General features: G+C 37.6%; 1 protein-coding gene across 10 annotated transcripts in view; it reads right to left on the bottom strand.

Moving 5' to 3' along the window:
* ZC3H13 (zinc finger CCCH-type containing 13) overlaps window positions 1-18,059 on the bottom strand; it is a 45,079-nt gene that overhangs the window by 11,847 nt on the left and 15,173 nt on the right. For 8 of the 10 annotated variants that reach the window (XM_015851766.2, XM_015851765.2, XM_015851771.2 and 5 more), the window contains 8 exons: window positions 14,543-14,651; window positions 11,397-11,536; window positions 10,225-10,385; window positions 9,331-9,528; window positions 7,300-7,473; window positions 3,708-4,018; window positions 1,772-2,236; window positions 1,005-1,184 (listed from right to left, as the gene is read on the bottom strand). In XM_015851766.2, the coding sequence (XP_015707252.1) occupies window positions 1,005-1,184; window positions 1,772-2,236; window positions 3,708-4,018; window positions 7,300-7,473; window positions 9,331-9,528; window positions 10,225-10,385; window positions 11,397-11,536; window positions 14,543-14,651 (1,738 nt within the window). Of the gene's footprint in view, window positions 1-1,004; window positions 1,185-1,771; window positions 2,237-3,707; window positions 4,019-7,299; window positions 7,474-9,330; window positions 9,529-10,224; window positions 10,386-11,396; window positions 11,537-14,542; window positions 14,652-15,606; window positions 15,665-18,059 lie in introns of all 10 variants that reach the window. The other 2 variants (XM_015851770.1, XM_015851767.2) reach the window with 2 other exon arrangements.

The raw sequence follows: 18,059 nt of genomic DNA on the forward strand, positions 1-18,059 counted from the left end.
AGAAGTCCAGCGAAGCTTGATTATCTAGAGGTATTTGCTCACTGGAGATCTATAGCTAAAGTGTAGCTGCACTTCATTACTTTTTAATATATTTTATTTGAGTATTTCTGTAAATTTTGATGACTTTGTAACAATTTTTGTGCTGATGTTAGAAGTATTTCAGCCATGAAAAACCAGTAAAACTCATTCCACTATACATACCCAAAGCATTATACAATAAACATGGACTGCAGAAATAGAGAGGTCCATCACATTGAGTATACTTCCCTGTACATTGAGACAATGTCCACCAGGGACAAGAAGGCAGAGTTTGAACAGGACTAAGTCAATAAAACATGCATTTCCACTGGTTTAATCAATTTTAATCTTGGAGTGAATTAATAATGATTTAATGCTCCCCCATTACCAGGCAAAATTAAAAGTCAACTTGAATGACATTTCTGCTATAGACGTTAATACTTGTTTTTACAGATCTTAAATCATCAGTTCATGCAATTGGTTCCATGAATAGGTTTCACATTCATCAAATGGTATCTGTAACTATATAGTATGATATATGGGGCATACCTAGCTCTAGGTTTTAGACAAGAGTTCTGTAATATTCATTATGTCAGGCTTTGTGACAAAACATCTACACAAAGCATTTACATTACTCATGATACCTACAAGTATATTAGACGTTTGAACATGGAGTGTCAGCACTTCTTAAATAATCTTATTATTTGAAGCAATGTTCCAATGGTTGGGTATGCCTACCTGGGTACTTTAGTTGAATAAAGAGAGAACAAATATACAGGCTTGCATTTTAAAATCACACTGAAATGTTTCTTTATATGTCACAGAATTAAGTACCAACAAGAATCTATCCTGATACTCCTCCAAATGACAAATTTTAAGACAGTCATCTAATCATGGGAACTACGTATTGTATCTCTGAAGAGGATTCAAAATACTGTGTGTGTGTAATACATATCTATGTGTGTGTAATATAAACATTAAAATACCTCTTTCTCTGTTGTCCCGCCTATCCCGTTCACTATGTCTTCTTTCAAAGGAGGAATCCCTTGCTTGGTCTCGACTATCATAGCGATCCCGATCAGGGTAGCTACTCCTTGATTCCCAACTGTCATGGTAGTTTCCACTACTGCTGTGGCCATCAACCTGGGATCCTCTAGTCCGACTTCCTAATAGTGATGTAACAATATAAAAGATGAGCTCTCACACATATGGAAATCCATTCATGTTTTACACTAACTACAGTATTCATCAAACTGTTCAGTGAAGTGCATCAAACTTTCAAAAATCCTGTCCAAATGTAGAAATCCCCCCCCTTTTTTTTCCTCTTCATCAAAGAAGAAATGGGGATGAGAAGGAAACAGGGTTTTTAAATGCCTACACAGTTGCTTTTGAGAAAATAAAATTGGTGTACAGAACTTGGAGATGTGCTGTACCATACTAATCTACTACACATCAGCCTCTTGCTGCTTGTGGTCCATAGGAAAACCCAGGGTTGGGTGAAAGAATCATTCAGATTGTTTCATGGACTTGAGTTTGTTTTAAACCGGTATGGCAGGATATCAGTGTCACGTCTCTTTTTATAGCAGAAGGGCTATAATTTTAATCAACCATTCTAATTTAATAACAATAAAATTGAACATAACTTAAAAGGATGAACCATTTGGCGTATGTCTTATCAAACAAGGTAATACAGATGTCAAGATTCAATCTCCAATGATAAAGATGTTTATTAGTGTTTTAAATCACGTCATACCTTTGTCAGATAATTCTGGACCTCTGCCTCGACTTCTGCCAGTTCGATCGCTTCTGCTCTCATTTCTGGAATCACTTCTGGAGTCATTCCTTGTTTCAGCACGAGAGCTCTCCTCTCTACCATGGGATCTCCCATAGCTGCGTGAGTCCTCCTGATACTGGTCATCCTTTTTATGGGCATCCCGACTTTCTCTGTCTCTATAGTCATGAGAATCTCGCGTGGAACGTGAGTCTCTTTGATCACGACTATCTTTGTTATCTCTGCTATAATCCCTTGTATCTCTGGAGTCTCGAGTGTCTCTGGATTCCCTCGTCTCCCTCCGATCTCTGTTATCTCTTGTGTCCCTCCGATCTCTTCCATCACGAGATTCTCTATCGTCTCTATGATCCCTGGAGGTACTCTGCTCCTGGTCATAATCACGATCATCTCTTGTTTCTCTTTCTTTTTCCCTTTTCCCTCTAGTTTCTGTAAAATATTTTAAAAAGTATTATATACCCTTCTTAATCAAAGCAAGCAAAAATTTAGAAGACAATATTAAATCAATATCATAAAAATATACTTTGACATACACACAGTAAAGTAGAATTAATATGGGAGAAGGAACATGTGATGCTGCGTAACCATTTAATACTCCATAAGCTCTAAAGATCTCTTTGTGAATTTGAATTTGTATCTTACAAATATTTAGCAATTCAGAAGAGAGCGAATATAGTACAAATAAATTTCTAAGACTTTAGAAAGAAAACACAGCTTAAAGACAGTTATCATTTTTCTTCTGATCATAGGTTCTCTTCTACACACATGCACTTTCTCTACTATAACTAGACCATCTGCTTTTAAGACCTCAATGCTCTGCTAAAATCTTTTTAAAAAATTGTTTGCAATGTTATTACTCCAGGAAAGTGAATTCACAGTAGGTCTAAAAAACGCTGGCAAATGCAATCTCTGTAATTTGTCTCTTGAGAGAAATGGCATGTTTGTCCACTACAACTTCACAGACTTCCAGAAGAAATGATTATTTCTTTGCATGCACCTCACTTAATGAAAAATACTTCAGATAAAGCTATCAGTGATGACTAGATTAGCATTTAGGTGCCTCACAGAAGTGAGCAATAATAGGTACAACTATCCTCCTGCCACCCACCTGATTCAATAGCAGAGAATCACAGAATGGCAACCTTGGGTTGGAAGGTACCTCAAAGATCACCTAGTTCCAACCCCCCTGATGTATACAGGGTTGCCAGCCGCTAGATCAGACTGCCCAGGAACCCATCAAGCCAGGTCTTGAATGCCTTCAAGGATGGGGCACAGACAGATTTAGAGATAACCCCATGACAGATGGGGCATTCACAGCTTCTCTGGGCAGCCTGCTCCAGCACCCTCTGAGTGAAGAATTTCTGATTGTTCAGAATTTCTGAAATTCTGATGATGAAACTTGTAACCTAAACCTCCCCATTTTCAGTTTAAATCCATTCCCCCTTGTCCTATCACTATCTACCTGCATAAAAAAGTCAGTCCCCCTCCTGCTTATAAGCTCCTTTCAAGTACTGGAAGATAACAGTGAGGTCTTCCTGGAGCCTTCTCTTCCTCAAACTACCTAACTCCCTCAACCTCTCATCACAGGAGAGGTCCTCCAGCTAGTGCTTCATAAGAAGGTAAGATCACTTACCTACTCTTACCATTACTGCTTCACACAAGGAACACCTAAACAGATGCCTACAAGATCTCCTGAATCAGCTGAGCCTACCTAAGCAGTGCCAACAAAGCAAAGCCATTACACAGCCCCCAGAACAGCAGAGAAAGAATAATACAGATTTCTGATTATTTTCTTCACCACCTTGGCCGCTGGGAAAACGCCATGAACTGAAAACCAAGGTACAAAATGCAACATGCAAACAAATAAAAAACTGTCCTAAAGTGCTATTTTTATTCATACCATCCCGCCTTTCGTGGCGCCTGTCATGAGACTGTGAAGTTCGGTCTCGATTGTGCCTTTCCTTTTCTCTTCCAGGAGATCGGTGTCTTGAAGGGCTTCGCTTCCTCTGAGGAGAAGAGGAAGAACGTGGGGGATAGGGGGAAGATGATCGCCTTGCAGGCGGAGAAGCTGTCCTTTGATAGGAGGGAGAAGGAGTTCTTTTGCGGTGCGGGGAAGGAGAATGTCTTTGAACAGAGGAACCTGACTGCGATGAAGAAGAGTGATGTCTAGAGGATATGGGAGAATGACGTTGGCCAGATGGAGAAGCAGACCTGCAAGAAAGGGTCACAAAAGTTAAATTACTAGACCCTACATAAAATTGAGGGATTAAAATAAACTGTGCATTCTCTATCCTCTGTCTGCTGGAAACAAGTCCTACTTCTTATTTCAAAGCACTGATCTTCAAACAGTTTAGACTTGTATCCTGGAAACTCATATGTATTTACTCAAAGGTTGAACAAACATGGACGTTATGAGCAGGGAAATCTTTTACTTTATAAAGTAAGAAAAAAATATACAGAAAGTTTCTCTCATCTTGGAAATCCTGTAGCTTAACTAAATATCATTTACACAACAGTAATCAGTTTTATTCAAAATATGTTACCACATGCAAATCCAACATAGACACATGAAGCCTTTGAGCTCAGCAGTAGCATTTATACTTTATCAGCATCTAAGCAACTTGCAAGTGCCTTTTCACATGAAATATGCATTGCTCTTAATTCCCAGCTCCCTTCCACTTCAAAAGATTTAAGAGACTCCAAACAAAAGAGGAGTCAGAATAACAATATATTTTCAAACAATTCACTTAAGTAATTTTCTTTTTGCTTTCAAATGTCCTTATAGTGTCAGTAACTTTAAACAAATCTCCAGATCTTACAGATGATTTTCTCATTTTCAGGTGACTGACAAAGGGAGGACTACTTCACCAAAGGCAAGATCTTCCCTACAATATTCCACAATAGCCCAGCAGGCTGTAGTTGGTACAGATACATATGTAATACAACTTTTGCTGAGTATCTTGAAAAGTATCTTGAAAATGTCACAGGAAATTATTCTCAGTGGGATAGCTGATGGACTCCGAATAGAACAAGTTCCAGAGTGCATCGGGTCAGCAGGCTTTCAGAATGTCAAGTTGCTATCGAGAATCACAGAATCACAGAATCACAGAAGCTAAATTAACAGCCAATCACAGAAGCTAAATTAACAGCCATCAATGCTGCTCAGCAATAGATCTCATGGCTAAGGCCATTTTTTCTAATAAACCAAGACTGAGCAGGTAAAAAGATACTCCTCACGTCAAGAATGGAGGAAGAATTCAGCTTCCAAGGAGCAAAGCTCTGGGAACAGAACACTAAGTGTAATCAGTGGTGATCTGAGACAGGAACCCAAGTTTGTATGGAAGTCCTATTTGGATAAAAGACAACATGGTGGGAATCTGCTCTTAACATCAGCATTTCATGCTCCTAATTAATGTCAATGACTCAAGAATTAACTGCCTTCAGAGCCTTTCATCATCAAAGGGTCGCAAAGATGGTGATTCCAGCTCTTGATTATCAACTACAGAACCAGATATACTCTCTAAAGGATGCTCCATGACTTTTCCTTGAAATCAAAGAAAATACTTTACAGAACAGGCTGAAACAAAACTTGAAGCGAGTCACGCATCTCTACTAGAAAAACACTCAGGAAGGTGACAGAAAGGAAGTGATGAGAAAGAAAAATAAATTCAGCCTTTGAACATATTTAACTTAAAAAGGCTGAAGAACAGGTTGCATCTGTTTTTTGATTTAATGCATACTGTGTCTCCAAGTCTATATGTTTGCAGAAAAATACTTCCAGGCCTGGAAATCATCCCACTAAGATGCATCTATAATGGTCAATGCCAGAGACTATTTGTAGTACTCAAGAGCAAACTAAGAATTTGCATCTCTTTATCTGAATATATAAAATAGTATGGGATCCAGCTGATGCATTTTTGTAGATTAGGGATGCCTGGAACACCTACAGACTGTCTAACCTCCAGGATGTTTAAGTGTAACCTCTTTTGTCTGAAAAATAAAAATTCTCAAGGTCTCCTGTGCACGCTACAGGTAAATCATCTTCATGGGTGGCAGGAAAGAGTAAACTCAAATTTCTCTGTCTCCATAAGTGCATATTTACACAGGATGCAGCTTGCTATCACAAGAGGGAAGGCCTGACTACTAAGGGCAGAAGACTGATTCCTGAGGGAACTTGTAGCTCTGTATGCCTCTAAGATGGTAATTTGTTCATGCAGTCACATAAGATCGAAATAGACAGCCTGAAACCGGTAGTAAAGCTCCTGAAGAGCTCAGAGAGTAAAATACAGTCAGAGCCAGAACTGAGAGAATCTAATTTCATAACTTAACATTTTTACATTTACTTTTCACTGGAAACTAGCATAATGTTTCAAACATGTTTCCTTCCCTCTTAACTGAAAGCCTACTTTTCCCTGCTTAACTCCATTCCACAATACTTCAAATGTCTGGATAGAATCCCCATGCAAGTAGTGAGAAACAAAACTCTGTTATAGGCTGGAAATGGGGAAAGGGATGCTGCAGAGGTGTTCTTAACTATCCTTACTACTGGTAACTGCAGGGAGAAATAGGATGCTCTACTCCCTTTCCAATAAACAGGCCAATCTGCAGAAAGTCTCCATCAATAATGCATGGATCAATAAGCTGAGTAACAACAGCAGCATGAGATTGCTTACAACTCTTAGGATATCTCAACAGATGTCATATGTTCATGCTGATAGAACAAGAAAAATAAATCCCATCTGGCATCCTTCCAATACGCTTCCCAGTAAAAGTGTGGAAAATAAGCATACTTTCTATTCCATTACAAAGATTAGGGATACAGTATTTTGTACTATCATTCTGAACTACAGCTTAGCAATTCTTTAAGCCTCAAATAAGAAGCTTTCCCTTTCATTTTTAAAGAAGTAGTAACTTTTCCCAGGGTGGCAAAAGGTTTTATCCTAAGATGCCTAGAATCAGCAGGAATTACGTTTTCTCTGAAGAATCTCTGAAATGGTCCTCAAACTGTACTATTTAGTTAGCACTCTTGCATTTCAGGAAAGGTAGAGCCCAGACTACTAAGTGCATCATAGTGTCCATTTCGGAATGCTGAAATTCTTCTCCTTCTCCAGCTCCAAGATAGATTTCTCATATTTTTTTGCTTTCCAATGAGGGAGAAGAAGAGGAAAAAAAAGGTCCCAAATGATCACAGACTGAGCAAGTCTTGTATCAGGCTTGTGAAGTTCCATGTAAAGCCAAAAATCCAAGAAGAATTGATGAATGGAAGCCTGCACAATGACCTGTGCTTCTGACATGACAAGTACTCTCCATGTAGTACTTGCACAAATAAAGAAAAAAACCACCACCATAAAAAAGCCTCTGAACTCCATTTTTTGAGGCAACCACATACCCACAAATAAACACACATGAACAAGCAGTCAAAGCAATGGAGGAAGTTTCTCAACTAGAACTAATGTGGAAGTAAAATCTATGCAGCTGAACACAACACCCACCTGCGAGAGGGTGAGAAGTTATGCTTGTGAGTCGTCGATTTCACTGGGGCTCGTGAGACTTGTCGTCGCCTTGCAGCAGGTGGCGAATACTCCCTAGAAGGGGAAGAATTACTGCCAGAATGATCTGCAGGACTGGGAGAACGCTTCTGTCTATGGGAACCTTCAGAAGGATCTCTGGGAAACATAAAGAGCAGCTTCCTCAACAGGCGTAACAAGGCAACAGCGCATTTCTATGAGAGAAATTTTACTCACAAGATCAAAAATTACCCTTAAAGAAGGGTTAGTTCCATCTGTAATTCCATATATGAACTTACCTTAAAGTTAGCAGAATTACATAGTGCAAGACATTCACTAACCAATGAATTGCAATATTCAGAACTATAAGACAGTAAAATGAAAACAGGCTTATAATTTTATATAACATTTCAATCAGCAGTGAAACAAAACTTCTATCAGTGGAGACCTGACTTATTGCGTGATTTAAACAATTCTGTAACGTCAGTATTTTATTTAAGAACACTCAAGTTCAAAAGATACTTTGAAGCATTAATCTGTCTGAATGTTCAGCGATTCCACTTACTGTATGTCATGAAGATTATCTTCTATAACAAGAAAGGTCAATGAAAATCCAATATGTAAATCAAAGGCTGCAGTTACCACAGCAATACCTGATTATAGTAAATCCATGAGCCTTGTGACCTCTTCAGTACTACCTTAGTTTTCTATGGTTTACAATAATTAAGTTGGCAAATGCAAGTGAAATAATAGATTTCAAAATAAGTTAGTTTTTACTTTATCAATTAAAAATACACAATTTAGTGGTCTCCCACTCCTAAGTCTTTGCTGTGCTGGTTACGAAAGCAAGCATGTACAAATACTCTATTTTTATCAGGGCAACATAAAGCTTAAAAATGCAAATGCGATATTTATCAACTATTAAAGTTTACGTGACATGACAGCCATGCTTCAAAAGACTAAAGAAATAGTCCTAGCAGTCCACCATTTGAGATATACACATTCATATGTGTATGTATGTAAGTGTGTGTATATATATATATATATGCGTTAGTGATAGAACTAGAGGGAATGGTTTTAAGCTGCTTCAGGGGAGATACAGGCTGGACATTAGGAAGCATTACTTTTCGGAAAGAGTAGTCAGGCATTGGAATGCACTGCCCAGGGAGGTGGTGGAGTCACCAACCATGGGAGTGTTCAAGAAACGCTTGGATGTGGTGCTGAGGAATACGATTTAGCCTGGAAGTATTGGTAATGGTTGGACTAGATGATCTTCTAGGTCTTTTCCAACTTTGATAATTCTGTGAAGTGAAGACATCGCAGAATTCCAGCGGACTTCTTCAGATTTTTTAACCAACCCAAGTCTAAGTGTGCCACCAACAATTTAGAAAGATATTAGTTCTCTAAGATTTCAGAAAAGCAGGCAAGTGGACAAGCAAATGACTTATCCTGTCACCTGTCACCAGTGAGGAGGGGAAATGGCCTCAAGATGCACCAAGGAAAGTTTAGGTTGGACATTACGAAACACTTTGTTACAGAATGGGTAGTTAAACACTGGAATAGGCTCCCCAGGGAGGTGGTTGAGTCACCATCCTTGATATGTTTAAGAGCTGTTTGGATGTGGTACTCAGAGATATGATTTAGCAGAGGGTTGTTAGAGTTAGGGTACTATGGTTAGGCTGTGGTTGGACTTGATGATCTTTGAGGTCTTTTCCAACCTGGGTAATTCTATGATTCTATGATTTTGGCAAATGAATTACTTCATTAATGAATGTCCAACTTCCTGAATAATAATAAACCTTTCCAAAGAGCATCTGAAAAACTTACTGTTATGCATCTTAAACCTGCTGATACGTTACAGATTATCAATCCAAGTAACATACAAAATATTTAACCTGTACCAAAATGGTTGTTGGTAAAGCAGGTGTAAATTCTTGACAATTTGATGTTTATAAAAGATAACTTTAAAAGCTAAGTTACGTTAATGTTAAAAGCCAATAACATAACACAACTTACCTCTGCTTCTCTTTTTTCTCTTTGTGTCTTTCAAAGTCACGACCTCTCTCTTTCACCTCCCTTGTCTTTTCATCTAAACGCTCTTTGCCTTTATGCTTTTCTTTGTGTTTTTTTCCTAAGGGAGTTTCCTCTTGTACTGGAGGAGGAGGACTTGGGGTACGAGGACCTTTCTTTTTACTCTGGTTACTTTTAGAACTCCTAGAGATAAATCAAAAAGAAAAAAAAAAAAGTGTCAATTACTTCAAATAGTGACTTCCCAGATGTTGTCAGGAAAAGCGAAAATGGAAAGGGCTTTGCAGCTTTTAGGATAAGATTCACCACTCCATTAGCAAGCAGTGCTCAATAACTTGACTGAAGGGTACAAATTCACACCGAGCTCTTCAATTTACATCCTTTATTTCTGAAGCAAGCAAGAAAAAATAGAAACTGCTCCCATTAAGACAGAATTGTTTCCTAAAGTTACAATGTCCTCACATGAACTGCATGCAGCACAAGAGCAGAACTCTGAAGTAACTGGTCTGCTTAGACTCCCCATTCTTTAATGCAATACCTCACACACGTACAGAAAATAACTTAAAGAACTCATCCTTTAGTTTTAAAGTTAACTACCTGACTCAGCACAAACCATCCACCTGTTCTGGAATACGTATCTCAGTTCAAAAACATTCACATCATTTTTTCATATAAGTGATCACTGACATAACTGCATAAAGCAGCTGCTGCCATATACTACAAGTCAATAACACTATCTCTGTTCTACCCTCTAACAGGTAGCATCATTTTGCGAAGTTCAGAAAGGAAAGAAGAGTAAAAATGTACTGATTATGAAAACCCCAGTAACAAAAATTAATATAGCTCTCTGCTTCCACATTCTCCCAAGATGCATCTACTGACCTTTGCTGATCCAACAGTGGGGAAGATACAGTAGATGCTTTCTTCTCCTTCTTACTAGCTGAAGAGGAAGACTTCGGACTAGACCTTCGTTTTGGAGACTTGCTAGACTTCCTTGGTGATGGTGATGGTGACATCTTAGACCTAACCACCTCTGGAGAAATCTTGAGGAAAAGAGTACATTAAATGATAAAATGTTGATGCTTAAAAGCTTTGCTATATGCTGACATAGATCACATACATAAATAACAGTCTAGATGTGAGACCTTAAAACATTTACACACCTACTTCAAATAAACTAACCAGAGATTTGAAAAAAGGTGACGTAAAATATGGGGGAAGAGAAGATGACGCAGTCTCATACATTAGAAAAATGTATTACTTGATTAAAATCAGTACAATCCCAGTTAGCAGCCAAGTTTTTCCAGTGCATTATCACATTATCAGATTAAAAAAACAAACAAAAAACAAAATAAAAATTACAAAAAGAAAAAAAAAAAACTTCCCCAAAATTAGGGTTTTCAGTACCCTATTCAAAGCTTTTCATCTGTCACCCTACTTTCCTTTTACAGAATCACAGAATTATCAAGGTTGGAGAAGACCTAGAAGATCATCCAGTCCAACCATAACCAAACCTTTTACATGAAAACCATAACCTTTTACATGAAAAGGAACTTTGTACAAGTTGTGCCTTGTGTTTTCTTCTACATATTACCTCTGTTAAAGGTTTCAAGTCCTTCAATTGCAAAGTTTCTCACTGACTGAGGACAAAACTCAGCTATGGTGCTATATGATGCATGGCCAGGCACTGGATTGGCCTCCCCAGGGAGGTGGTGGAGTCGCCATCCCTGGCAGTGCTCAAGAGACGTCTGGATGAAGAGCTAGGAGATATGGATTAGGGGTTTGCTATAGCTATGGTAATGAGAGGACAGTTGGATGAGATGATCTTATAGGTCCTTTCCATCCTTGAGATTCTATGATTCCATGACAATTGAGCAGATACCCGCAAGTGACATCCAATTAACATGTCAAGACATACACATGCCACTCATATACTATTGTGTAACACAGCAGAGTTCGTCCAGGAAGCTCAGGTCTTCCAGAAAACAAGAGGACTGAAGTGGTTGCTGCTTTTTAAAAAACTTTCCTTAATTTTGCATTTACAGAATACAAACCTCCTTTTTAATGACAATCTCCTCTCGTTTCTCCATGTTTTCCTGTTCCAACTTCATGAGTTCTCTCTGAATCTTCTGGCGCTTCATTTCCAAAGACAGCTCATGATCATAGTCATAGTTAACATCTCCATTATCAGAGTCTTTATTTAAAATAAAAAGGCAAATAGATTAACAAATTGATTATATATGAAATAAATAATATTACTTAGTATACCAGATGTCAAACATTAATATGTCAGTGTCTTTCAAACATTACCTAAATGTATCAACAAAGCAAAACCAAATCTCTCCTCAAATTATCTGTATGAATGTGAAACAAACCAAATTATTAACACACATCTTAAAATTAAAATAGTTAACATCTTTAGTAAGATTTCACTTATTTTAGAAACTTGTAAACTACTAATCTGAAGTAACAATGGAAACCCAGAAAACCACTCATTTCTATTTAAGTAACAAAAATATCTAAAACGAGTGTATTCGCAAAGATCAAAAATATGTGGAGCCCTATTTAATTGGGAAATCTCACACAAAGTGGTTTTAAATAGTAACATTCTATACTAGAGCTTTCTGCTTAATACGGTATCTCACAAAACAACTGATACACTTACATCTATGTACATCTGTACATCTGTAGATTACATCTAGAAACTCACTTTAAAATAAAAGGATAGTCTGCAGGACCTCTTCCACATCATTACTGCTTGGCTTTCACATTAAAAAAAAAAAAGATTCTCTCAATTGTCATTAAGTTCTTAGCAGTTAAAATCACCCCTTTCATGCCACACAACCGATCTCTTGTTGAAAAAGTAAGCAGTTTTATTCACTCTGATTACTTTCCTCATTTTGTTTATGGTTACTTAAGCCTGACATTCAAAAATCACTTTGATAAAATAACCTTTGGAGAAGAAGATATCCCATCTAACATCCATTAGCTTTCGCTCCCCTTCTGACAGACAGGAACTACGTAGAAGTTTTTGCAATAATTATTTTCAGCCTGCTAATTTCCTTCACGTGTCTTGAATGCATGGGAAGTGATTACAGAAAGCTGCAATTCTTAACAGCACACATCCTTACTTCCCAGTCCATCAATTCATTTATATAACACTCAGCTTTAAAAGACAGTCATTCTACTTCATCCATCAGACACTACATCTATGATTAACATCATTTTTAAAAACTCAACATTCTCAAGCTGTAAACCTCAAGGAGTATGAATTAAGGTATTCATATCATATATTTATATAGAAATAGACGTTTTTATGATGCACTTTTTTTCTTTTTACTTAGATTCTGTTTCCATACATACATGTCACACAACAATGCTTCTTAAACCACTCTGAAAATTCAGGTTTAGAAACAGTGAAAATACATTATGGGTTAGTTTTGCTAGGAAGGGAAGAGTTCACTGGGAACAACATTTCCTTTGTAATCCATAGAAGTTATAAAGGTAACAACACAATAAGACTTCTCAGAACTACATTTAAAAGAGCCGCTATCATCTTATTCTCTCAGTCACCTGACAGCTTCTGTCAATACACATCTTCACAAATCCTACTCCAACAGTGTCTTAAAAACACTGCAACATGTAGAGCCCAAACAATAGAAAAGCCACTAATTAATAAAACTTACACAGATGAGCCATCCCAAAAATAACTTACAGTGTACTTCACTGTTAATAGATTCATTGTATCTGAATTTGTTTGAGTAATTTCCCGGGTAATTTACTTTTCCAGAGACACAAATGACCTCTCTGACTATTAAACATTTATTTTCTACAGTTACTAAACTATAATACTAGACAATCAATCATTAATCAACTAACAATTACACTTGTACATTTAGCTAAAATAAGGTATCAGAAAAGGTAAACCCCAGCATCTGAAGATTTCTAATTAGGGAGAGAATGTTTACCAAGGTTTGGTGTAAATTTATAGGCATCTTAATTTAAATGAAAATAATATGTTCTTTCTCCTATTGAATAACATACTCTTCCTCCCTCCCAATATTAATTCAATGTATTTTGTTTAAGAAGGCGCTGTGACTGTCTGCATTTTGTTTCTAAGATATGGAACTTCCAGCTAAACATATGCATTAAGCAAAAGAGCTAAGCATACATATTCATCTGCATAATAGTTTGGGGCTGACACAGCGTAGATAATTGTCTAATACAACTACTACTGATATCTGATATAACGAAGTTCTGCACGAATGTGCGGAAGAACTTCTTTACAGTGAGAGTGACGGAGCACTGGAACAGGCTGCCCAGGGAGGTGGAGTCTCCTTCTCTGGAGATATTCAAGACCCACCTGGACACCTACCTGTGTGACATGGTGTAGGGAGCCTGCTTTGGCAGGGGGGTTGGACTCGATGATCTCTAGAGGTCCCTTCCAACCCCTACAATTCTGTGATTCTGTGATCTAGTATCCTTCTTTATAGAAGAGCTACAAATTCATCAGAGAAAGGAGTGTTTCTTTGTCTGACATCACAACCTTTTGGTAGAGAGAATCCTCAAAGGTCAATCAGAATCCTTCCAACCCCTCTCCATTGTCTTTCAATAGTAGGAGTGTGTTAGGATAGAGACTGTGGTTGAGAATGATTTTCTTGTATTTGGTATTGATAATATTCATCCATTTACTATGCAAACAGTCAAGGGAAAATCTGTATTGCTTTCTCAATCTCCTAGTATTTCAAAAGATGACCAGTAACAAAACACTACCTTTAGCCGTTGTTATTCTAATTGAGCCCTCTTTAATGAGATAGCTAACAAAAATAATGCAAAAACAAAAGATCCCTGCTGACTTCAAAGAAGCCCTCCTTTCTTCTCACTGACCAGTTTCAAGATCATCTTGGATCTGCTATTAATCTGAAGACAAAAGGCTCAGTCACAGCATAGACAATAGCAAAGCTCCTTGCTGTCTGAGGAGTCATAAAAACATGATTTTTACACTAAGTTGGTTTTACTCATCGGCACTCCAACTCTGATTGCACCTTTGCTCTCTTCCAATAATGAACCCTAGTGGCTACTGCATAGAAGCACTCTGCTTAGAAACTGACTCTTTATAACCACTTCTGCCTTACACACAGCCCTGCAGATCTTGTATTTCTTTGAATGGTAGTGAGATGATCAGTTTAATCTTTCTTACCTTCTCTATTTGTTTCCCAGTCTCCATTTTCCTCTTCACTTTCTGGTGTTCTCTCCTTTGTAATTTTTATATCTTCCTTTTCTCTATGTCTTCCTCGTGAAGACTCTTTCTATAAGGGAAAAACACTGCATTAGAGTAAACAACTTTATTTTTTAAAAGAAGCCTGAAGAAGCAGGTACATTTTACATGGTATTTAGGCTGTTCCTTTTTAATAGCACAAAAAGCATTTTCCCCTTTAGCCTGTTGACCATATACCTTCTCAAATAAGCAGAGAATCCAAAGGCAGAATATTCTAACGCGATTTCACATAATCAGTATGCAAATAGCAGATTGGGAAAAGAGAGAAAAAGGGATTTGTCAAATAAGAAGGTTTACAGGCAGGGCAAGAATCAAGCATGTGCCAGAGAATCAAGTTTAAAATGGGAATCTAAAGAACAGATCAGGTTCTTGAAACCATAACTATAACAGCATTAAGAGTTCTCAGCTGTAAGTAAGAATGTCATATGAAAGGAAGATGACCTTTGGAGAAGCTGAACCACTTCACTTGGGAGGATAATGTGGGGAGGGAAAAGGGAGAGGCTAGCAGAAGGAAGTGGGGAAAAAGCCCAAAAGGAAAACGCTGGAATCAGGTTTTCTTAGAAGCTTTATCTTTGCTCATTGGCCCAGTATTAAAAATCAAGCCTATCTACCACAGTAGCACTCACTTAACATTTGGCAAAACAGCATGTGGTATATAGGATCATGATGGTCCTATGGATACCTAAGGATGTCTTTTCTTGGAGGAAACCATTTCAAAAGACAAGTGGATCTGTGCTACTTTCCTCACCCCCCCACCCTGCATTCCAGTAGTAAAGCAACATTGCCTCTGTTGTATCCACACTCTCTAAATAATCTCTCTGGACTCAAGCCAAGTACACGACAAATTCTTTTAACTGTATGCAATCAAAATAATAATAATAATAATAATAATAAAAGAATATCCAAGCATAGAAGACTAATTTATTACATAGGATACCAGAAAGAGCAATTAATGAAAGCCTGCCCCACTCCCCTTTTCTTCTCACCTCCCATAGTGCTTTCTTTTGTCTTTTGGGGATTCTTCAGCGCTGGTACGTTGGACCCCTTATGTGAAGGAAAAGGAAATGCCTGAGAATTTCACTAGCTATTCCCCATTGGGACTTAAGCCATTACTTCATTTAAACCCTTAACACCACCTTAGAGACACAGTGAGGAAATAATACAGTTTCATGGAGAGTCACTCCTAAGTCAGTACAATTAAACTATTCCTTTATTTCTTTAACAATGTCAAACTCTAGCTTAATTACATAAAAAATGACAGAATAAGTACTGCATTTATTTTCCCTAGTAAACTGAACAACACTTCAATGCATAGTTATCTTCAAACCCTTCATCTTGATGCATTAAGTACGTCATATTCAAAGCCTTAAAGGTTTTGAAAAACTGAGCATTTACTAAATGCTACATTCATTTACTAAATGATACAGAGGAACTTTTCATTAAAGAACAATTTTGTGTCAAGTGTAATTTAAAGCAGCTTCTACAGTGAGGAAAAGAGAGATTTTCATCGCTTTACGACAGGTTCTCTAAAAGGATGCACATGGTCCTAACCTACCAAGTCACACAGATTTCCAGCATCAACGCAACATGTACCGAAAGCATTCCAGTCTAAGTACAAAAAACTGTACTAAATTCCAAAGCAACTTACTTGAAAAAGCAACCAAAAAATGACTCATGAGATTCGAAGTTTGCAGCTTTATCAAGTCTCCCCTGAAGCTATTCTCTTGTTTCACTTTGAGCACCTTTGTTTTTCTAGACTGCTCTCCTGGAAGGCTGAATCTGTTCTACAAAAATGCTTATTTTTGCTATAGAATCCAACTAATTCCTACAACTATAATCAAATAATAAACATTAGTTCTTAAAAACACCAGATTCTATTAATTCAACACTATTTGGTAGTAGTGAACTACAGCACGCATGTAGTTCAGCATGTATATCTATGAGGAGTACAGCACCCCTCATAGATACTAACTTTAACAAACACCTCAAGGCCGATTCACAAAGCAACTCGCCAACAAAGAACCTGCAGCTTAATCGGAACAACTTAACAGTCCAAGTTAGAAACCATACAGAACCGGTACGTATCTCACCTACATCTCCAAACTTAAAACCCAACCCAACATACTGAAACAGCCTTTATTTTCTCCTTTCGGAGAAGAGATTCAGTAGTGGCAGCAATGGGGCAGCCATACTTCTAAAAAAGAACCGAGAACAAAATCATCTCCATGAGGAATTTTATTGGGTTCCTGAATAGAGGGGAAGGGAACAGACAATTTTTATGTAAGCATGCTAGTTCACAAGTCAGCACAACTGTATCCGAGCTCGTCCATATGCTAAACAACTCGAGTTCAAATTGTCAGAAGGAAATAATCTGGTAGCACCACATCTTGAAAAAATAAATCTGAGCTTAAAAACTGAGTGTATTTTCCCAGGTCACAAAGTTCAAACACTTAAGTGATGACGGTTTAGAACACATTCACATTTTCTCAAGGAAAAGTCTTCAACATATTCCTTTTACGGTACCTGTTTTACTTACAATGAATTTAATTCCCTCATACTATGGGTGATATTAGTTAATAAGTAAATAATTCATTCATATCCTACACCTTACATCATTTCTTTCTGTCTTTCCCTTACAAAGCAAGAATAAAGTAAATCAATCTCCTAAAGGACAAAAGTATGCCTTTCATATGAAGTTGAAGATAATGCATCCACTTCTGACACATCTGCAAACTACTTCTCTGAAGACTCTGAAAAAAAAAATTCCATTTACTGGAAGAGAAACATTAAACCTTTAGAGCAATATAATTATTTAATTAAAATAATAATTAAAAAACAAAAGGCCTCAAGTTGTGTCAGGGGAGGTTCACGTTGGATATGAGGAAAAATTTATTTTCCAAAAGAGCAGTGAGGCAGTGGCATGGACTGCCCAGGGAGGTGGTGGAGTCACCATCCCTAAAGGTGTTGAAGAAACGTTTAGATGCTGTACTGAGGGACATGGTTTACAGGGAAACATTGGTGGTAGGTGGATTATTGGACTGGATGATCTGGGAGTTCTTTTCCATCCTTGATGATTCTATGATTCTCTAAGTGTAGACAATAGTATAGAAGACACTGCCTATGCTGTTTGCAGGTATAAACTATTTACACATGTTAAACAGATGACTACGATTTAATGTTGAACTTCACGAAAAATGCCACTTAAGAAAAAAAAAGAAAACAAAAAACAAATACACTGCAACTGAATGCTATGAGATTTCATTAAATTTAACATCTACTGAAGTTGAAGTTCCACACTTCCTAAGACATAACTGGAACTCCAGAGCACAAGACTTGAGGTCCACCTGGAGTTCCCACTACAGGGACTCACTGAGTCTGCAAAACACACTTGTCATAAAGTGGTACTTTGCCATTGCTGACAGAGAGAACATTTAAAAGG

Source organism: Coturnix japonica, chromosome 1 (genome assembly GCF_001577835.2).
Source record: "Coturnix japonica isolate 7356 chromosome 1, Coturnix japonica 2.1, whole genome shotgun sequence".
Classification (NCBI taxonomy): domain Eukaryota; kingdom Metazoa; phylum Chordata; class Aves; order Galliformes; family Phasianidae; genus Coturnix; species Coturnix japonica.